The following is a 21,300-nucleotide window of genomic DNA, read 5'->3' as shown; positions in this document are numbered from 1 at the left end:
GTAAAGGAGTAAAATGAGGCTTAATTCCCATTCCTATTTTTTTTTTAATTGAACCTCCCTTCTTTTCAACCAAGCATCTCAAAATACTCCACATACATTTAAGAAATTAACTCCCAAACCTACTGTTGTAGGAAATTATTCTCCTGCTTCAGCTGGTAAAATGAGGCACAGAGAGATTAAATGACTTGTCCAAGGTCACACCAAAAGTCTGTAGCAAAACCAGGACTAGAACCTAGGAATCTCAGTTGTATGCCATAACCACATCTGCAACCCATTCTGAGATCCTTGGATGGAAGGTGCTAGAGAAACACAAAGTATTATTAGAGGATAAAAATCCTTGAACTCTGATCAGTATGTTACTAACAAAGCTACCCTGGAAATCCCTTACAATTATTGCTATGTACTATTACCACTGGTAACAGCTGCTCTGGTGGTAGCAATGGAGGAAAATGATAGCGATAACAGGTTTCTGTAGACATAGAACTAGTCTAAATGGCCCATCAGCTGCCATCTATTTATCTAAGGTACTTATACAGCCACCATTACAATAGTTCCACAGTTGGTGGAAGCATTAGTGTAGACAAGATTCAGAGTTGGCAACTCTTGTGATTTTATTGTGCTATGATTTGTGGTGTTTATCTTAAAGCCCCAAGTGCCAGACTCAGGTTATTACCTGAAAAAAGAAAAGGAGTACTTGTGGCACCTTAGAGACTAACCAATTTATTTGAGCATAAGCTTTCGTGAGCTACATCCGGTTGCATCCGATGAAGTGAGCTGTAGCTCACGAAAGCTTATGCTCAAATAAATTGGTTAGTCTCCAAGGTGCCACAAGTACTCCTTTTCTTTTTGCGAATACAGACTAACATGGCTGTTACTCTGAAACCTGTTATTACTTGAGAATTTCATTGAAAAAGGAGTAACTTTATAGCCCTCAGGGTTGGGGAGAAAAGCTTGAAAACTCGACCTCTAAATGTCCCCAAACCAGAAGGCAAGTGCAAAGAATCCCAAATATATTAGTGTTAAAATCTCCTAATTTTTAAACCAGTTTCATAATTTGGGGCCTGTCTTGTGATTTTTCAATGTTTGCATTGGCAATGGAACCAGACTCCTGACGGCGATCAGTATGTTTAACACCATGTCCTCTAGTCCGGCTCAGAATCCCACGGGGTAGAGTAGGGTGACCAGACAGTAGGTGTGAAAAATCAGGACACTTTTTTCTGCGGGGGTGGGGATGTTTACAATTCCATATCTAAGACAAAGCCCCTAATAATGGGATGACTGGTCACCCTAGGGTAGAGAACATGGGTGACTGCAAAAGTCTGGCCTGCTCCAGACACCAGTGGAGCAGCTCTGGTGGAAAACCAGTGCCCTGCCCACACGCCCATGGCGAGTCAGCGGCAGACCTGGGAATGGAACCCAGGCGTCCTGACCCCGATCAGACAAGCCCACCTGCTCAGGGGCAGGTTCGTGCCCCTTCCTACCTAGCTGGCTGCAGTTCGATGGGACACCAGGATTTTGCCCATCACCCAGGTTAATGACCTCGGCGTGGGAGGGGCTGTTGCGAGCCCTGCCCCTCCCTCCCAGGCCGGGCTCACAAGGGCCCATGCGAGCGCAGCGGGGATCCTGCCCTGGCCATGGAACCTTCTCACTCCGGGCCCGCCCCCAGCTGCCTGGATACCGCCTGCCTAGCAACGAGGGACGCAGCCGCTGGGATGGCGACGGCGGTGGCACCGCAGGAGGAGCTGGGGCAGAGCAAAGTGAGCACCGCTGCCTGCGCAGGGGGGCAGAGGGCACAGAGCTGGGGGGGGGCTGAGGAGGACACAGGGCTCAGAGCTGGGGGGGCAGAGGGAGCTGAGGGGGTGGGGGCAGAGGGCACAGAGCTGGGGGGGCAGAGGGAGCTGAGGGGGTGGGGACACGGCACAGAGCTGGGGGGGCAGAGGGAGCTGAGAGGGGTGGGGGCACAGGGCACAGAGCTGGGGGGGCAGAGGGAGCTGAGGGGGTGGGGGCAGAGGGCACAGAGCTGGGGGGGCAAAGGGAGCTGAGTGGGTGGGGGCACAGGGCACAGAGCTGGGGGGGCAGAGGGAGCTGAGGGGGTGGGGGCACAGGGCACAGAGCTGGGGGGGCAGAGGGAGCTGAGGGGGTGGGGGCACAGGGCTCAGAGCTGGGGGGGGCAGAGGGAGCTGAGGGGGTGGGGACACGGCACAGAGCTGGGGGGGCAGAGGGAGCTGAGAGGGGTGGGGGCACAGGGCACAGAGCTGGGGGGGCAGAGGGAGCTGAGGGGGTGGGGGCAGAGGGCACAGAGCTGGGGGGGCAAAGGGAGCTGAGTGGGTGGGGGCACAGGGCACAGAGCTGGGGGGGCAGAGGGAGCTGAGGGGGTGGGGGCACAGGGCACAGAGCTGGGGGGGCAGAGGGAGCTGAGGGGGTGGGGGCACAGGGCTCAGAGCTGGGGGGGCAGAGGGAGCTGAGGGGGTGGGGGCACAGGGCACAGAGCTGGGGGGGCAGAGGGAGCTGAGGGGGTGGGGACACAGGGCTCAGAGCTGGGGGGTAGAGGTAGCTGAGTGGGTGGGGGCACAGGGCACAGAGCTGGGGGGGCAGAGGGAGCTGAGGGGGTGGGGGCAGAGGGCACAGAGCTGGGGGGGCAAAGGGAGCTGAGTGGGTGGGGGCACAGGGCACAGAGCTGGGGGGGCAGAGGGAGCTGAGAGGGGTGGGGGCAGAGGGCACAGAGCTGGGATGGCAGAGGGAACAGAGGGGTGGGGGCACAGGGCACAGAGCTGGGGGGCAGAGGGAACTGAGAGGGGTGGGGGCAGAGGGGGAAGAGGGCGACTGACACAGAGCGGGTGGGCAGAGAGCACAGAGCAGTGGGGGCAGAGGGAGCTGGGAGAGGGGGTGTGGAGAGTGCCAGGTGCAGAGCTGGGGTGGGATCAGAGGGAGCTGAGACAGGTCAGATGTAACCAGGGGTCAGAGGTCCCCGGGGACTAGAGCTGTGGGGTGGTGGCCAAGGGTGGAGACCCCAGCAGGGGGGCGGGGAGGAAGAGTGACCATCAGCCTCTCTCCCTGCAGGTGCGACTGGAGATGAAGACAGAGACTAAAGGGCTGTTCCCGACTGCTGTGTCCAAAGAGGATCTCCGGGAGAGATCCCTGCGACAAATCTTTGGGTCCAGCCAGACTCTGCGAGACATCAAGGACCCCAGCGGAGTGAAGTCCCCGACAGCGATTGTGCAGAAAAAGATACAGGAGCAGTGAGTGCCCAGCAGACACTTCATACATTTTCACTGTTACAAACACCTGGTTTCTTGTCCACGTCCTGCAAGGAGGCCGGGAACCAAACTTTTAAAAAACCTTACTTAGTACTGGTTCGAGGAATGACAGTCCTGGGGGACTGGTGTCTGATTTATCCTCAGAACAGGTACAGCATGGGCTGCAGTTTCCCCTGCCCAGCCACTGTGCCCTAAGCCTGCTCTGGTGGGTTCCCTTCTATGGGCAAGAGGGAGGTCAGGCTGCACAGCCTGCTTGGTCCTTGGTCTCTCTGTTGAGATTGCCAGCCAGGACCCAATAAGAGCATACTGTGATGGTGTAACCTGTCCTCTAGGAACTGAACTAAGACCTAGTAACTTAAGCTGGGAATTTTCACCAGAAATGGCTGCCATGCTAGGTAATTTTCTAAAAGTGAGGGCAGATTATCTGCAGTTGAACTGCCATCTGGAAGACTGTCTGATGTTTCACTGTGCTGACTGCCCCTTGATTTCCTCACATCAGAACAGGCAGAACAGAGACACTCACCCATAGCCCATTTTAGGATAAAACCTAGGAAAATCATAGGTCCTCTAACCTCCATGACAGACTCTATAAATATGGTGAGGCCACCAAACAACCGTCAGATGGCTTCAGTGACTACCAAGCTGAGGAGCATATGACCGAGTGACCTAGAGATGATAGCATCTTTATCCCATTACTAGTGTCTACCGGTAGTCCCCAGTTCCTGCATTTCAGAATCTGTTCTCCCTAAGCATATGAGCAGTGGGGTCACCAGAGTCTGCTGCAGAATCAATAGGTGGGCAGTGCTGGTCAATTAGCAGAGCTGTGGTCCTGCAAGTTCCCCTTTTTGATCTTGAGAAGGCTCAGAACACTGGCTAGTGTGCTTGTAGAGACAGTTGTCCTCTTTTCTACTACCTTCCACCCAAAGCTCTCCATGTGCTTAACGAATAATGAATTAAGCCTCGTAACACCCTTGCAGATACAATTATTATCTCCAGTTTACAGGTAGGGAAACTGAGTCAGCGCTCCCATGGGTCTGTGACTGTCACAAAGGCTGTGCTGCAGGGAGGGGAAATGTACTTCTGCATTAGCTCATAATGCTGTCTTCTCATCACAGCTGTCAGAGAGGGAAGGCATTCTTCTCCCAAGGCGAGTGGGAGAAAGCTGTCATTTGTTATTCCAAAGCCATTAACCTGAACCCCCAACAGGTAAGAGGAACGTGATTAGGCAAGGGGGAATGCAGAACAGGCATAGTTAGGTGAAGTTACAAGCCCACCTTGCATGGCATGGGGATATGGAGTCCTTCAGCGGGAAGGACAAAGCCTGTAATGTTCTTGCGTTTCCAAGATTATCAAATGAAGAATGTCATTGGCGTATATTAAAATCTGTCTGGGCGGGATTGCAGTGATGAGTCTCAAAGGGTTAGTTTCAATGTGTCCAGATAAAGGATAAACAGGATAAGGAAGAAAGTTATCCTCCAGGACTGAGGAATGTCTGTGGGTGCATTTGCAGGTGGAGTTCTATGTACAGAAGGCAGAAGCCTTTCTCAAGCTCTGTGATTTCCAGTCTGCTGTGCTGAACCTCAGAAAGGCGTATTCCTTGTCCTCTGCAAAGGAAGAATATGTAGAGCGCATGGCCTTCATTCTTTACCTGCAGGTGAAGGGTACAGAATAGCCCCTACCAGCTGGCACCAGCCTTCCCTATCCCCGCCACGTGCCTTTCCTTGATCTTTCACTATCAGCATTAGCATACTGGGTCTAGTGTCTGACCTCTGATCTTGAGGCAAATCTGAAGATGCTACTTGAAGTGGAAGTCAACATGATCTTGGATTTCCAAGAGAGAGTCCTTTGTGCATACTTATATTTGGGGATAGGGGATTCTCTCCAATCCTTCCTCTCTGAAAGGTTTCATGTTTCTACTGTTCATATTCATGCCTAGTCTGCTGGGGCCTCCTCTCCACATGCTAATTTATTTGCAGCACAGGAAGAGCCAAAAGTCCCATTTGGGGTTCATGCATGCTCAGTGCTTTCCAGCTAGGAGGGAATGGTATTTAGTGCAGCTGCATCTCCTCTTCCGTTCCTGGATTAGTTGGAGAGAGAGAGAGAGAGAGAATGCTCTGTCTCTCTCGTTAACCTGGAGCAATGGGCAGGTGGCCTGAGTCAGACTGATTCTGTGCTGTGGGATTTGAATCCGCAGGGCCAGTCTCTGTTTGACCAAGAGGTCTATGGGGATGCTTTAGAGTCCTTCACTCGAGCCTCAGAACTGCAGCCTGACAACTCAGTCTATCGCAGGAGGAGGTAAACTGGGATAGGGAATGTCTTTATCCTAGCCTCTCTAACAACTGTATTCTCCATTGGTACTTTATGATGCCCTTTCTTTTTCTTTCTAGCATTTCCTGTCTTGCTGCCCTGAACAGATACCATGACTGTTTTCGGCTTGTCAATGAAGAGCTAGATCAGGACTCAAAGAACCCAGATCTGTACATCCTGAGAGCCAAGCTGAATGAGCACTTCAGTCGGGTAGGGGCACCTACTCTGCCCAGGGTGTGCTGGCTGCAGGAAATTTTCACAGAACAGTCATTCCTGTCCCAATGTGGCCTATAGCTACCGTTCTCAATCTGCCGGACAATGGGTCAACACTTCCAGCTCCAGGATTAACCCTTTGCTGGGTGAATTGATAGTTACCTAAGTAATGGGAAGCAACAGCATACGTGCAAGGCTGGATATGGATTTCATATGGAATTGCTTCCTAAGGACAGAGAAGAGCTAAGTTGCTCTGTGGTTAATCAGTTAGCATAAAGCATCAAATTGGTTTCAAGAGACATGATTCTAAACCTTTCCAGCTGCTCTCACTCCTTTTGAGAAACTGATGGTTTCTATCTCTTCTAGATAACAGCCTCCTGGGCTGTGGGATTCCGCACCTCTGGGGCAGGGCTCTTACCTTCCCCTCCTGTTTGGCCATGGAATCCTACACCATTTCAGAGCCTTCTCCCTCCTTGGTCTATAGAAAGCAGGCAGAGAGATGGAAGCAGAGCCTCACTCTGTGGGTAGTGTACTTTTCTTTGATGGGAGATCACACGTTTCTTGGCTCAGCAGAAGTGTGGTGCCCTCAACCCTGAGGAGATCAGAGATCTTATTTCTGTTTTGTATTTCCTGTTAGAAACGGGACTCCTCTTGCCCTGCACGAACAACTGGTGCCCTTGGTTAGAAATCAGGGTCTGAATGACAGGATTCTGGAGAATCCATTGAGCCACCTGTTTTCCTGTTTTATCAGCCGCTCACAGCGGTGTGGCAAATGCATAGACAGAATGAGACAGATCAGAGAAACTGCCTCTTGCCCAGTATGACCTAGTGGACAAGCACCAGATTGGGAGCCAGGAGATTTGGGTTTCTAGTGTTGGCTCTGCCATTGATGCAGTGTGTGGCCTTGGGCAAATCTGTGTCTCAAATTCCCTGTCTGCAAAATGGGGATAATGATCCTGAGTTCCCCTTTGTAAAGTGTTCGGTAACAGAGGGAGGAGAGTGCAAGTTCTTAGTATTCTCCTAACCTCTGTTCCCAGGCTATCTTGTGTTACCAGGACATCCAGGAGGCCATTGCGCTGGAGCCGCAGCACAAAGAAGCTCAGGTTCAAATGCAGAGGCTGCTGAAACGAGCACAGAAAGCCAAGAACCAGGCTATGAATAAGGCCTTGAAGGGAAACTTGAAGGATGCCCTGCTCAAAATCACCTTTGCCATAGAGAACAGCCCCTTTGATGCAGGATACTTAATCTTCAGGTAGAGACCCCATTGTATCCAGTCCTTACTGAGGTGGCTCTCTGTGACCCACTAAGGGGAGTGGGAGTCCGCACTAGTGAGTGCGTGCTGGCTCCAGGGTCTGAACGCCCCTATCATTTTAATTTCTCCTTAACCAGTGGGCTCTAATCCTGTCTCCCTCCCTTCATGGCAGAGGGACTCTACACAGAAGGCTCAAAGACTTCAACTCAGCCATCGATGATTACATCAAGGCCACAGAGCTCTGTGAAGAAGAGGGAGCTGTGGCCATGGAGGCGCAACGGCAGCTCCTGCTCACGTACAACGACTTTGCAGTGCACTGCTATACTCAGGGCTTCTTTGAAGAGGCGCTGCTGCTCCTCAACAAAGCCCTGAAAGGGGAGAAGAACGAGAAGGGACTCTATGTCAACAGAGGAGGTAGCAAGGCTCTTCCTGGGTGGTGATGGAGTTTGTGTGAGGGTATCCCATTGGGGTAGCCTCTCTCTCTGACACAGCTTAGCTGTTTAACTCTTACATATGTTTAGAAACAACCAGAAATGTTCCTTGGGATAAGGGAGTGCATGAGTGAGTGTGCTGACAGCGGTGGAACCATGTGGTTGTGTATGTACGGGTGCACACGTGAGGGGGGAGATACAATGCCTATAGCTACCCTGCCCAGGATGCAATCATGTTGGATTTCATAAGTAAAGCATAGTCAGTGCTCAAATGGGAGACCTTGAAGGGTGCTGCACGTGGCATTCTTTCCTCCCATTCTCCGTACCAGGGAGGCAGTGGAGTCTGAGTAAGGGACTGGAAGCTAGATCTCTGGGCTTCTATCTCTAATTCTGTAACTGATTCATTCCGGGATGCACAGTCAGTTGCTTAACTTCTCTGCACCCTGGTTTCCTCCTCTTTTAAACGTAACTAATACCTATTGCATGGGGGGTTGTGAAGATTAATTAGTCAATGCTTGCAAAGCCCTTTGAAAATGGAAAGTGCTGCATAACTACTAACTGTTAATGATTATTACGGACTCATTCCCCATCTGTGCTACTGGAAGCACCTTCTTTGGTTGCGCCCTCACATTCCCATCTGATCCAATTTATCACCAGGAAAGATCCCATAGAACTTTTTGCAACAGTCGAGGTTGTCACCTTGTTAATTCCAAACTGGAAACTACATTCTGCCTCCCTAAAATCCCACTATAGTGTGCTGATTGCTACATGGTGTTTCTAAGCACTGTTGAACTGCTGTTGCATTCCACCCTACAGGTGGCTGCATTTCAGTGAATAATATCTAGCTCTCCTACAGCACTGTTCCTCCAGTTGCTTCCGTGTGTCTACGCTTTGTACAGAGCTTTTGGAGCCTTTGGGATGGGAGGCACTGTAGAGACATGTTATTGTTGCATTTTATATATGCTTGGAGATATCTAGAGAGAGTAAACAGGCTGCGCATCAATTACTGGACTTTGAGAGTCTTGGGATGTTATAGCTGCTACAAATACTGACCTCAGCTTGCTGTTTGCTAAAGTAATCTGTGTGCTCCACTTCAGACTGCCTCTTCCGGCTGGGAGAGCTCACCTTTGCCTTGGCGGATTATCAGCAGGCGCTGGAATTGAGTCCGATGGACTTTAGTTTGCGAAGACGCGTTGGTATGTTGCTGGATGAACTAGGATTGCAGGAGCACAAGCAGGGGTATGTTGGAATGGCTCACTGCCACCTTACATCCAGTTGACAGAGTTCTTATCCCCCTAGCTCATGCTGCCTAGGGAGTCTGCACACCTGACTCTTCTGTTTCCCTGTATCTTTTTTCCCAGAAAGTACCAGCAGGCAGTATACTGTTTCTCTGGTGCTATCGAGAGCAACCCTCGCCTGCCGCACTATTACCTGCACCGGGCCAAGAGCCGCCTGTTCCTGCAGGATGTGATGAGTGCTAAGGAGGATGTGATCATAACTCTGTTGCTGGACCCTGAAAATGAGGCGGTACCTCACTGACACCACTCCCTGTGCCAGACACTGACCAAGTAGTGAAAATCTGTGACACCCTATTTATCTGGGCCCGTAGTCCTTGTGCCATATCCTGGACACACACACTTAGACTGCAAGCTCCTTAGAGCAGAGAGAGTCTTTGTTCTGTGTCTGAACAGTGCCTTGCCCAGTGGGGTCCTGGTCCAGGACCAAGGTTCCCCCTCACACTACGGTAATACAGATAATAATGATTAGGGCTTGCAGCATTTATTTGCTAAAATTAAAAACCTAAGGAGGCTTTTTTTCTGCTGCCTATAAACCAAGAACTTGTTTCTTGTGTTTTCAAGCTGCTCATGATGCATCTGGCTTCAGAGCATGCAACCCCCTGTGACTAAGAGCGATCAGGAAACGAGACCAGGGCTTGAGTGGAAAAATAAAACCCCACATCCACCTACCATGCTAGCTAAACAAAGTACTACGTGCCCTTGAGTATAAACTAGTCCTTCATTTCCCAGGAATTGCATTCTCCCCCACCCTCCCTGAAAGGTTTTGATGGATTAAATATTTCTTTAAATTTAAAACCAGAATCCCTACACTAGCAAGATTTCATTTGGATTAAAAAAAAAATTAACGCTGAGGCTTATGCCTCAAGGCTGTAATACGCTGGTCTAATTCTGGTGGTTGGATTTGGGGTAGGGTGGCTATTGGCCTGGGCAATGTAGGTTAAACTAGATGATCTGATTGTCCCTTCTGGCCATAAATGCTAGAATATATTTTTAATGTAACTTATGCAAGTGTTTGGCTGCTCTAATGGGAACTGCACAGCTTAATCCTTGCAACCCTATCTGATGATGGAAGGAGGAAGAACTCTTTCCTTCAGCACACATCTGGCCATTCAACTGATCTCATTCCCTCAGCAGGTCCTACCTGTTGTAACCAGCCTCTTTCCAGGACAGCCCATCCAGGATATTATAAGCAGCAAGATTGCGGAGGTTGCCAGAACAATCTTGGAAAGAAAGCTTCAAGCCTGCCCCTACTCCAACAGCCCAGCTAAACTCCAATGGTACGGAGTAGGCACTGGGGACAGGTCTGCTAAAGTTGTTTTGAAGATCTAATAATTGCTGATTACAAAATACAAATCTTTTAAGCCTGATCACTTCCTGGATCTAGAAGTACTGTATCGTTATTCTTGGGTTATGTAGGACAACCGGAACCCAAGTCAACCACAAAATCTGCAAGGATTTCAATGGGAGCGGGAGTGACAGATTTATTCCAGATAGTTTTTTGTCCTTTTGTGATCCTAAAAGGACAGTAGCTTGCCATCTTTCTATAGACTGTGAATCTTGTCACAAGGACTAGATCACATGCTCTCTGAGGGGATCTGTTCATGCATCACTTTGCAGAGCAGCTGCAAAAAGTAAGGTCTCTGCCTTTCATGTGCCCCTACAGGCCACCCGGAGCTATAGAGGATGAACCAAAGAAACCAGGTGCTCAGAGGGAAGAGCCCGAGAGAGCCCTGAAGGATTCAGAGAGCATCATCAGCCCTTGTGCCACGGAACAAGAACTGTACAAGCAGATAGCTATCTCCAGAAGGAGAGTGAATAAAGTAAGTGAAGCTGTCATGGAGGAGAAAAAGTGAGAAGGCAGGAAAAGTCGGAGTACAAAAACCGCTCCAGCTTCATGTTAGAGACAGCACCTGAGCTGCCTGGGTTACAGACACCAAGCTGTTTTTCAATGGAAAGTAGGTGCATTTAGACTCCTGTCCTGCTATCTCAGCTCTAATAAATATATTGCGTCTCTCACTTCACTTCCTCTGTAGCCCCCTCCTGTTTCTCATCTTTATTTTTTTTTTTTGGTATCTGTACAGACCTCCTTTCCTCCTGCAAGGTGTGGACCCAGCCATTGTCCAGGTAGCCTAGGAGCTGTCTTCCCAAAGCAGGAAAGCCAGCTCTGCCAAGAATTTTAGGCTATTTTCCAGGAAGTCACTATATTTACAGGCTTTGCTGTACTGCAAGCTACTGCCACAGAAGGGTGCTGAATTAACAAGAAACTTGTAATACTGCTGCTTTAGAGGTGAACATCTAAGGGGGCTAGTGTTAAGTTACCTACATAGTGATAAGATTTGGACAGGAAAGCAGACTAGCTGTGAACCATCTCTGTGCACTGCATTAATCTGAATGCAGGCTGAGCAGGAGCAATGCTTTGATTAGGATAAACTCTTAAACCAGGTGTGTTAATCTAATGCTAGTCACGCTGGGTGATTGACATACATATGCCACGTATTGAAAGTTTTGTGAAGTTATACCTGTCCCGTCTACCCCAAACTCTTACCTCAATTGCTCTGACTTGGGTGGAAAGGAGAGTGCTAAACCTGGTTTCCAAAACAACAAAAAGGTTTCAGTTTCAATTAGTGTTAAAACAAGTGAGGAGGTTGACCATGAGAACTTGAGGGAAAAAAACAACCATAGCAACTGGGTCTCCCCCTTCAGATGAAAATATCACTGCTAACTCTGGTTGTAGGATGAAGTGGAAGATAACATTTGTTCTGCTCTAATATCTCTGTTGCAGTTTTAATGGTCTCCTGAGCAACTCTTTGGGTTTTTAAACAAAGGGACATACGTGGCAGAGAAAACAGATGCCAGTGCTCTCTTGGTGTTTAACTTTGACAGACAGTAGCTGAGACGTCACCATTCCCTACTCCAGCTACCCCCACTGAGGATGCATGGTACTTCTTATAGTTGAGTATGGCCCTTTCACTGGTCTTTTACACCAGAGGAAGACCACTGCTTTTGTTTTCCATCATTAGACAGTAGATATTTCTCCATGTCCCTACTTGAGTTAGTTTTGTCAGGTCAGGCAGCTGTTCCAATGCATTATGCAGGCTCATAGATAACTGGGAGTTTAGAAAGGAGGTAAGTGACTGCTTCTCATGCATGTTTTTTCAACAGATTTATTTTAAATTAAAAACAATGAACATTTTGGAAAAGGCAGAATGTTTGACTGTAAATCTGTATCGTGGTCCAGCTGTATCCTGGGCAGGATCTGAACAGAGTGGAATAGCGCCGGCTCCTTCTCAACCAGAGTGCAGGTTGCTCTAGTGCTGTACTGAAGAGACCTTCTTGCGGCAACTGGCATGAGAGTTCCTGGAGCACTTTCTGCCTAGCCCCAAATCTGTTTGCTCAGATAGAGCTTACACGGTTTCCTCTCACTGTATGCTGGGTAGCCAGCTGCTACACGGTGAAAGGGCAGAGTGCTGTGCTGGTCAGTGATAGCAGAGATTGGGGAAGTAGATTCCTATGAATTATTTCCTACCCCCAGCAGCATTTAATTGTGATACAGTAAGCTGCATCTGAGGCACTGAATTGGAATGGAAACTGGCTCTGCCAGGGACAACAGGTTCTCAGCAGTGTCCTATCAGAATGACAACCTCTAATATATAATATGCAAGAGGTTCAGCAGTTCAACACAACTCAGATGAGACACACTCATCCCAGCAATGTAATACAGCACAAGACTAATACCTGGTACTTAAAACCATTAGTTAATGTCTAGTCTCCCTGCGAGGTAGGAATCACTATTTTTATATCTGGAAAGACTGATATGGGTGGCTCCCAATTCTTCCCTGGCAAGATGCAAATAATTGCCACTGACTCAAAGGGAGCGACCTGGTATTCTGTGGTGGAAGAAATGTCCAGGGAGGTTAAGGGCCTGGCTCAAGGTCACACCCCAAGTCATGGGGAGAGCTGGTAACAGAAATCACACATCCTTTTCTCCCTTATGCTAATGCACTCAGGGATACTGCAGTTGGAATCTTACTTACTAGCTCCTATTCACAGTGAAAGAAAACCTGAGAAAAGTTGGCTCTTAACATTTACCCCAGAGATTTAAGATGAGACTCTGGTCCATCTGTTTAGAATGTTCACAGGGCAGTATGGCAGGCTCTAGGACATTGGGGCCTTCATACTGAGATTCACATTAAAATACATGTTTAAAAATGCCATTAAAAAAGCACTAGAGGGTGAGACTCCCTTGTCAGCAGCCCAGGGAAGATCATTTATTGGAGCTAGGCCAGAGAATCTTGACTGCTCAGTTCTTGACAGCTGCCCAGAGAGTAACAGGGAAGATCTGCTCAGCTCCAGCGATCAAAGGGAGGTGGCAGTAGCCAAGAACCCTTCCCAGCCACTGGGATACATCCCAGCCTCTTCCCCTTTGAACTCCACTTACACATCACAGTAGTATTCTTGGCTGTTCTGTGTTCACCCTCCCCCAAGGCAAAGAACAGATTGATAAAGTGCTTAGAATCAGGTCAGTTTGCCCTTTGTTCCCAGGATTGCATCTGGCAGTCTTAGGGCTGAAGAGCAGTGGGACTAGCATGGAGGCAGCACTTGTTCTATCAGAGTTCCACAATCTGTTGCTCTTAATGGTCATCCCTGTTTTAATGGGCACAGCAGCTTTAAGAATGCTTAAATTCTGCTCCTCTGAATCTGAGCAAGTACATGGGTAAACTTATCCTCCAAGGGCTGCTTACCAGCTCCTCAACTGTGCACTGCTTTGGAGAAAGATTCCTTCTCTCAGGTTAGGAGAAGAAGGTGACGCGAGAGGCTACCGTTTTGCAGCCTGTTGACGAGAACGCTCTCTCCTCCTCTGGGAAGTAGGGGATGCTGTCAGCAACTGCCTGAATGATGTCCTGTCGTACCGTTAAGCCTTGCTGGATGAGTTCATTCACCACACACTGCTTCACGTGGTGTTGCTTCAGTGGGAGAAAGGGCACAAGGAGATCAATGAGGTGCTCCTCGATGATTCCAGACTTCCAAAACCCATCTGCAGGAGAAAAAGGGGAGGCAAAGAGTTTTACCTTCAGAGTCTCTCTCAATTCTTTGGAATTCAACCCTGTTAGCATAGGAGATGCCCCCACCCTCTAGGAGGAATCAGATGTCAAAGCCAGCACCACCAGAGCTGGTTTCCAAGAAGTCATAGTTAGAGCCCTGTGTGGATACAAACATTTAGATTTGCATCCAATCCAGGAGCCACAAAGATGGTCAACAATACAACCGCAGTTGGAAATGCAGATATCTGTGGATATAAAGTGGATATCCACAGATTTGCCGGGCTCTAGTCATAGCACCTAGAAGAGACAACAGATCTGCTTCTGCTCCAGATTCAACTGAGGGAGCTGGGTCCATCTGTTGTCCACTAAGTAATCAAATCCAGTGGTCTCCAAGCACATGGTTCCTAACAGCTGTACTGATACTTCAGACCCACCAACGTATGTTAGGCCCAATCCCAAGAATTGCTGAGCATGGAAATAAAGGAAATCTCTACGTACTCAGTACCTCTCAGGATCAGGCCCTTAATAATTAGCTTCTTACTGAGCCCCACTACCCTATCTGCCTACTATTCAGTCGTGGGTGCCCCTTCTCCCAATGGAGCTCTTTTAAGCATGGTAATGTTTCTGTAGGCTTGAACAGCAGAACTTTCCTATCATCTGCCAAAGCAATTCATCCAGGTCCTAACTCCACCTCAGGCTTCTCCCTGAAAACTGGTAATAGCTTGACACATATCTGTAAAACACTGTATAAATATCATTGGCTTATGTGAAATAGGGTATGGCTCCCATGGCTGGTGAACATGCTCGCTGAAAAGCATTTCCCAGTTGATGGAAAGACTTACTATTGGGATTTTCAAACACAGCTTCTGAAACTGCAGATTCCAGATCTTGCAGGCTGATCTCTTCCCGGTCCTTGCGGGCATACCAGAGATCCAGCGTCATTTGATTAATTTGCTCACCTCCTCCGTTGCTGAGCAAGACCAAGACAAGAAATTACCAGAAAGTTATCCCATGACATCAGTACTGTACTGCAGGGGCAGTGCCTCATTCTGCAGTGAGTATGGAAGCAGTCTTAGTTGGCCTATGAAGACTGCTACAGAGGTTGCCAGATAGCGGAAAAGGCAAAGCACTATGAGACCATGTACCTTTGCAGACTAAAATGAATTGAGATCTCATGGATCTGACAGAAAATACCTGCTCTGGGTGATTAAAATAGGGAGGAACTTACTAACATTTGACCAAATTAGTAGCATTGCATTAGAATTATCCCCAACCCAGTTATACTTGCCACAGAGGGAGCTCTCTTACCTTATGAAAATGAAGATAGCTTTTCTGTAGTTGGTTCCATACACAACCCAGGAGGGTCCAAGGAATGGTATAATCACATCGATCAGACCTGGGTGCATCTTATCCATTTCATCAAAGAGAAACACTGATCGGCCACAGTTTGTCAAATTCCCCTGGATCCAACTCTTCAGATTTTCCTGGAAAACCAAACCAAACCAAACCAGTTAGGACCACAAACTTGTTCGAAGAGCTTGAGCTACCAAAGAGCTTGAGCTACCAAAGAGCTACGCTTACATGAAAACTCAGCCTGGGCTAATAATGCCAGAAATAGCAACCTCCAAAAGCTGTTGTTCCTTAGAACAGCACTTGTGATGCTCTGTCTGGAAAGAAGGATTAACTTTGTACAGTGCAAGACTGACTTCCATTTGTGAAGGTTCCCTGGTAAACTGTTTTGCTCTTAATTCAACATGGTGAATTTTGCCTAATTTAATATAGTCTTACTAATACAAATCCATATAAAGAAGAATATGGAGTGGATCAAAGGGAAATTCAAGAGCTCCACAAGTTTAATAGTCAGACCCCAGAAATTATTGAACATGTACTCTCTCTCCCTTCACTCTGTGCTGAGACCAGCCATTAGTATGGACGCTTAGGAAGATATACTTTACCCAAATTGAGTTCTCGTGTAAGCATGCGAGACTCTTCTGGTGGCAGCTGCACATGCTTACACCACAAAGGCTACAGCTGGTCCAATATTTATACCATTCCATATTTTAATGTACAAACTTTCTGGTGAAATGTGTTAGTCTTCACTGAAGCGCTTTTTCCAACAGAGGATTTTAACTCAAGTTTCTTTCTTCTGAGGAAGCAAGAGAGCTATGCATTTTTCTCCAAATACAGTGTAATGAAAACCCAAAATGCCATTAGTTCTCCTGCTCCATTCAGTATTTGTCAGCTAACCTTCTTGCATAATTTCTTTAGATTCTGGGCAATGCCAAGGTTAATGGGAGTACAATCAAGTAGTTAGAGCAGAGGGCTGGTAATCAGGAGACTGGGTTGTATGGCCACTTCTTCCACTGACTTGCTGTGTAACCCTGGGCAAGTCACTTGCCCTAGCTATATCTCAGTTTTCCCATCTGCATAGCTGAGATAATATCCCATAGGCTTAATTAGTGTTTGGAAAGCACCAGAACAGTTTCAGATAAGAGGTGCTATAACAAGTGCTTCTATTGCACTTTCCAGTATGTGCTGGAAGGTGGGAGAAGAGTCTCAATATTTATCCAATGGCTGACTAGATAATCATAAGAGGAAATCAGTCTTGTAGTTTAGCTTTCAGAGGCAGCCTCCATTCTTACCTTGTACTGCTTGATCTGTTCAGGGTGGGGAAAGTGCACTATTGGGGAGAACTGATGGACATATGGACTGCGCAGCCCATCTCGGAACAAGTAGCGGACCAGCATGGAGCTCACGAAGGTTTTCCCTGTGCCAGTCCAACCATGGAAGGACATCACCAGAGGTTTGACAGGATCATGATTTTGTAAAAACTCCCTCACTCCTTTCACCACCAGTTGCCTCACCAGGTGCTGCCCAACCAGGTTCAGGGCCAAGTCACACTCCAGACCTGGAATGAATCCAAACCAAGATTTAGAATGTGTTGGGGTTAAGAGATGGATGTTATTTGGGCTGTTGTTTGAAGCCATCTCTGCCCTCTCCCCTCAGACGCTGGGTTGGGGGATATTTCTTCCTTTGGGATAACTTCAGTTGGCTCAGGGCCTGTCTATGCTTAAAAGTATACTTCTTTTACTTTACCAGTATAGTAAAAATAGCGTGGATGCATTTTTATCGGCATAAAAGTGCTCAGGGAACTGAAAAGCTATACTGGCATTAAGGCACTTTAATAGCAGTGTAATTGCATTCACACTACAGCTTTTACTGGTATAACTAGTTTAAGCAAAAAGTTACATACATACTGATAAAAGTTTTAAGTGTAGGCAGGCCAGGCCTCACAATGGGAGTAATGGGATGCAGTTAAGAAGGAAATACTATGATGAATTTCAGGGGATATGGGGTGGAGGAAAGGTCCGTCTCCAGAGGGAAGCTCCATTACTTTAGACATTTGAACTAAGAGTGAACAGAAACACTGAACAGACGGGAAGGGACTGTCCAGGGAGCAGGGTCGCTATTCAATGCCTGGTGCAGTAAACGGGCTTCGGATCAGGCTCTAGTCGACACAAAACGGTAACTCTTCCTGAACATCTGTATGGCGGCAGCCCTGAAGGAACTGGTTTTAGTGTGGGACTCAGAGAAGGGGCATCCTTCCACCTCCTCTCCAAGGATGCTCTCAAAAGGCGCAGCCCTTCCCAACCATCCACTAGCCACATCTGGCCCCCCCTCGCCCCTGAGATCTCGCCCTCTGCACCTGTGCTGGGGGCCGGCGGACCTGGTGTCTCCCCAGGGTGCGGGGAGCTCACGGGGCAGCAACCAAATGCACGTTACTCTTCGTACCCGCTCCTTAAATAGACAGCGGCGGGGGGGGCACCCCAGGGGAGCCAACACCCCGCCCCGGGAGGAACCGTCCTCCCCTGGCCCCTCCAAGGGTGGCCCCTCAGTCCGGGATGACCCGCTCCACAGCTCCCCCGGTCCACCCCCTTCCCTAGCTGCTCAGGAGCCCCCCCCCGAGCCCCCCCCGCCGCCCGAGTCCCGGCCCCCGCGCTCACCGCGCACGTCGGGCCGGAAGTCGCACTCGCAGGCGGCCGAGAAGCTGCAGCGCAGGGAGCGCAGGTCCCAGGGGGTGGCCGAGCCCGCGGCCCCCAGCAGCAGCAGGAACCGCAGCGGCCCGGAGCCGCCCCCCATCCCCGCCTCGCGGCCCGGACCACAGCTCCCAGGCTGCCCCGCGCGGGGCCCGGCTCCCGGCAGGGCGGGAAGCAACGGCCAGAGCCGCGGCTGCCTCAGCGCTCGGGGGCGGAGGAGCCAAAGCGGGCGGGGGAGGAGCCAAAGCGGGCGGGGTGGGGCCTAAATGCGGGGGGCGGGGCTGTGCCCAGGGTCCTCGGGGGACAGGGCCCAGGGGGGAGATTCCTCCTGTGGGGCTGCGCGGTGGGTCTCAAACTTCGTATTGGCGAGCCCTGTCCCGCAGCAAGTGTGACCCCCCCCCTTATCAGTTGCAAACAGGGGGAGGGTTAACTGAACAGGGGCTCGGGCTGACAGACAGCTCGTGACACCCACCTAGTAACCTTGCGATCCCCGGGGGGGTCGTGACGCCCAGTTTGGGAGCCCCTGGTTTCGCGTCTGTCATCCACGCTGCATCCCAAAGGCTCTGCACAGCTACTGCCTCAGCCTGAGCATCTTCAATTCCCACTGGCTTCCCTGGGGCGGGGGGGGGGGGTCACAAGTGCGTCTAAAGTGGAAACAGCAACCGAGGGAGAGCATTGCAGCAGGGCGGGTTGGTACCAGATCTGGGCATTTCTGGGATCATCCTGATTTTGGAGTCGTCCAAATGTCTCAGGCCTGGATCATGGGGTCTCAAAATAACTAGGAGCCCAGGTTACCTTGTTGTCCCCTTTAGTCAGTGTCGGGATGCATGTGTTTGCCCCACCAGACAAACTTGCATTTGTGGGAATCCTAAGCCAAGGGTGAGGAGAGAGGTTTTCATCTGAGATTTGAAATGAGATGGAGCAGCGATGAGGGGGCGAGCTAGAGGGAAGCTTCTCCACATGGTAGGAGCGGGACAGGGGGAACCAGCAGCTGCTGCACTCATGGATGGGTGCAGCTAACAGCGTCTTCCAAGACATGCATTCTGCATGGCTCAATCGAGGATCTCACTTAGACTCTTGACTGGTGATTAGTACACAGGTACGTTTGCTATTTTGGGATATGGGAGTGCTTCTGGGCACTTTCACACCCTCATTTTGCCCTGTACAGCTGGGGGCCTTGGCATTGCAAACAGGCTCCTTTTAACAAAAAAGCATTTGAAGCAGCACCCTCTGGGGCCTGTCCATCCCCCTGCCTCCCAGCACTGAAGAGAGGAGGTTGCTGGAAAGGATCGCTGAGCATGCCCCTCTTGACTTAGGACCGAGCACAGTAACTCCTCAGAGTGTGCAAGCCTGTTGGTTTCGGGCATGAGAGCGCTCTAGGGACCTGAGCTCAGGCGGATGGCTGGCAGTGTCAGGCTGTTGCCTTTTTAGCAGCCAGCTTTTACTGGTAAATTACCCCCTTGCCCTGCTTCCCCCCACCCAAGATACTTTGACAGTTGTTTGCAGTGTTGTTGTAGCCATGTTGGTCCCAGGGTATGTGTACACTAGAGACCTTACAGCGGCTCAGCAGTACTTGTTCACACCCCTGAGCGATATCAGTTTTGCCGACATAAGTGGTAATGTGGACATGAGAGAGACAAGGTAGGTGATGTAAAAGATCCTATTACCTCACCTGAGCGCTGTGCACACAAGCATGTATGTTGGTTTAACTTATGTTGCTCAGGGTGGTAGTTTATTCACATCGCTGAGTGACATAAATTATACCAACATAGGCTGTAGTGGTAAGTTATGCAACTCTAAAAGCACCACCAGGTGGCGCCTTCTCACTAAATCCAACACCAATTTTTTCCAGAAGGTGCAGCACATATTGTTACTTGGCTTCCTCCTCTCCCTGCACAGCCTCATGGATCTTCTTCTATTCCTTTCGCAATCACAGCAGCAGCAGCATTCCAGCAGCAGCCACAGCAATTCCAATGGGATCACCAGAATTCCCCAAACCCTAGGTTTTGAGTGGTTTATTTTTAAGTTGGCTTTGGAGCCCATAATCCAACCATCTGCCAGAACACGCTGTTCTGGTCACCAGAATTACAGCAAAGCAAAAAAATGTACAATCCAATCAGGAGTTCTAATGACCAAGAGAAATTCTGGAGAGGTTTTTACCCTGCAGTGGGCTGAAAATGCCAGACCCAGAGGATAGCTGAGTGATAACCAGCAATCATCATTTATGAATGGATGGGTAGATGGCTTGTTCTGGTGTAAAGCAAAGAAGATGAAAAGGTGGAGAGATTTTTAGAGCTAGGTGCTGATGACACCCTCTCTCTATTTCACCAGACACCCTCAGGTGTCTGTTACATGCTACATGTTGCATTCAAGACTGAGTGGGTTAGTCCCAGCCCTAGACTGGGCTACTGTTTGATAATGTTGTGAAGAGCCCTTAGTGGACCTCAGACTCTGGGGACCATCTGATTTTGAACATAAGCGATGAGTCGTCCCCACTAGGCAACAAATACATTATCAGAAGAAGCCCGCTGATCTTTTGAAGGTATGTGAATGCACTGTCCTCAGAAGGACCTCTGCTGTGCCTAGGGTACATCGCAGATCATTTCCCCCATGGTCTTTGAAAGGCATGTGAAAGGCTTCCCAAACAGCTCTGCAGCCTTTAAGGATGCTCAAGGAGTAGCACTTCACAGTCATCCAATAGCCAGGTACGGCCATGAGTACAGAAAGCCCCTAGTCTGAACTGTGGTAGTACCAGCTTTAGGAGGCAATCAGACAAGAGTACCTGACAGCACGCTTGAAACAAGACCTGAATTAATTTGATGAAATTTGAGACTATCTTTGTAGAAGTACAGAAGCACTGCTCTACTGGTATAGAGCATGGCAGAGAGAGAGGGAGCACATGTGGGACTTTTGCAAGTCTGGCCTGAAACATCTAACCCTTGATCTTGGTGCTCCTCCTGCTGGGAAAGGATTAAGTGGGCTCTGCTGACTCAGTGTTGCAGGTGGCTCATTGCCCCATTTGGATAAGGGAGGGGGGAGTGACCCTTTGGGGAGAAAGGATCAAGGGAGTGGGCTGAACAGTTCTGAAGGAGGAACCCTAGGAGCAGCTAAGTGCAGTGAGAAGGCTTAACGTGAACTCTGTTACGCATTGGGGTGAGATTTTGACTCTACATAGTATGTAGACATTTTAGGTTGCAAGCAGACTCTTTACAACCAGGGCTTAAGAACTGGTTTATCATTTTCCCTCTATAGTTGGCTTGTCTGTTAGGACTGCATTAACCAAATTAGGACTTAATGGATCAACTTAACTCCACTGAGTCAACTGGAGTTACACCAGGAGGGAACAGCAGGAACAAGGTCAGCTTCACTACGTTCCTGCCTCCAGCAGGTGAAATTACTATTACTTGATATGTCCTCAAGCTATTCCCACTGCAACTGTTCTATTTGTATGCCGCAGATGCAT

General features: G+C 49.2%; 2 protein-coding genes across 4 annotated transcripts; one reads left to right on the top strand and one right to left on the bottom strand.

Moving 5' to 3' along the window:
• The first annotated feature begins 1,270 nt into the window (after positions 1-1,270).
• TTC16 (tetratricopeptide repeat domain 16) lies at positions 1,271-10,779 on the top strand. 3 transcript variants are annotated; one of them, XM_084650207.1, is made up of 12 exons: positions 1,271-1,757; positions 3,061-3,239; positions 4,373-4,463; positions 4,768-4,911; positions 5,452-5,552; positions 5,645-5,774; positions 6,815-7,029; positions 7,202-7,443; positions 8,558-8,699; positions 8,822-8,987; positions 9,890-10,035; positions 10,422-10,779. In XM_084650207.1, the coding sequence occupies exons 1-12, from the start codon at positions 1,635-1,637 to the stop codon at positions 10,609-10,611; spliced, it is 1,869 nt and encodes a 622-aa protein (XP_084506333.1). In that variant the 5' UTR covers positions 1,271-1,634; the 3' UTR covers positions 10,612-10,779. The 3 variants fall into 3 exon arrangements, with proteins under 3 accessions (XP_084506333.1, XP_084506334.1, XP_084506335.1); XM_084650208.1 differs by having other exon boundaries at positions 1,272-1,757; positions 9,893-10,035; XM_084650209.1 differs by lacking the exons at positions 4,373-4,463; positions 4,768-4,911; positions 5,452-5,552 and having other exon boundaries at positions 1,273-1,757.
• A 1,127-nt stretch (positions 10,780-11,906) lies between these two features.
• On the bottom strand, positions 11,907-18,063 carry TOR2A (torsin family 2 member A). The gene is made up of 5 exons (XM_084650210.1): positions 17,805-18,063; positions 16,443-16,708; positions 15,109-15,284; positions 14,643-14,770; positions 11,907-13,793 (listed from the first exon to the last, which is right to left on the bottom strand). Exons 1-5 carry the CDS (start codon positions 17,938-17,940, stop codon positions 13,549-13,551), a joined length of 951 nt encoding a protein of 316 aa, XP_084506336.1. The 5' UTR covers positions 17,941-18,063; the 3' UTR covers positions 11,907-13,548.
• Positions 18,064-21,300: the final 3,237 nt, after the last annotated feature.

This window comes from Lepidochelys olivacea (genome assembly GCF_965140295.1).
Source record: "Lepidochelys olivacea isolate rLepOli2 genome assembly, chromosome: 16".
Lineage (NCBI taxonomy): Eukaryota > Metazoa > Chordata > Testudines > Cheloniidae > Lepidochelys > Lepidochelys olivacea.
This window is presented reverse-complemented; position numbering and strand designations above follow the sequence as displayed.

What these genes read in the sequence shown, in the direction of transcription:
- TTC16 (XM_084650207.1), top strand. Translation starts at nt 1,635, where the DNA reads ATGGAACCTTCTCACTCCGGGCCCGCCCCCAGCTGCCTGGATACCGCC. An exon ending in TCAGTCTATCGCAGGAGGAG is followed by an intron (nt 5,553 to 5,644) that starts GTAAACTGGGAT and finishes TTTTCTTTCTAG; the next exon opens with CATTTCCTGTCTTGCTGCCC. An exon ending in GCAGGATACTTAATCTTCAG is followed by an intron (nt 7,030 to 7,201) that starts GTAGAGACCCCA and finishes CCTTCATGGCAG; the next exon opens with AGGGACTCTACACAGAAGGC.
- TOR2A (XM_084650210.1), bottom strand. Translation starts at nt 17,940, where the DNA reads ATGGGGGGCGGCTCCGGGCCGCTGCGGTTCCTGCTGCTGCTGGGGGCC. An exon ending in CTTCCGGCCCGACGTGCGCG is followed by an intron (nt 16,709 to 17,804) that starts GTGAGCGCGGGG and finishes GATTCATTCCAG; the next exon opens with GTCTGGAGTGTGACTTGGCC. An exon ending in TGTGTTTGAAAATCCCAATA is followed by an intron (nt 13,794 to 14,642) that starts GTAAGTCTTTCC and finishes TTTCTCCTGCAG; the next exon opens with ATGGGTTTTGGAAGTCTGGA.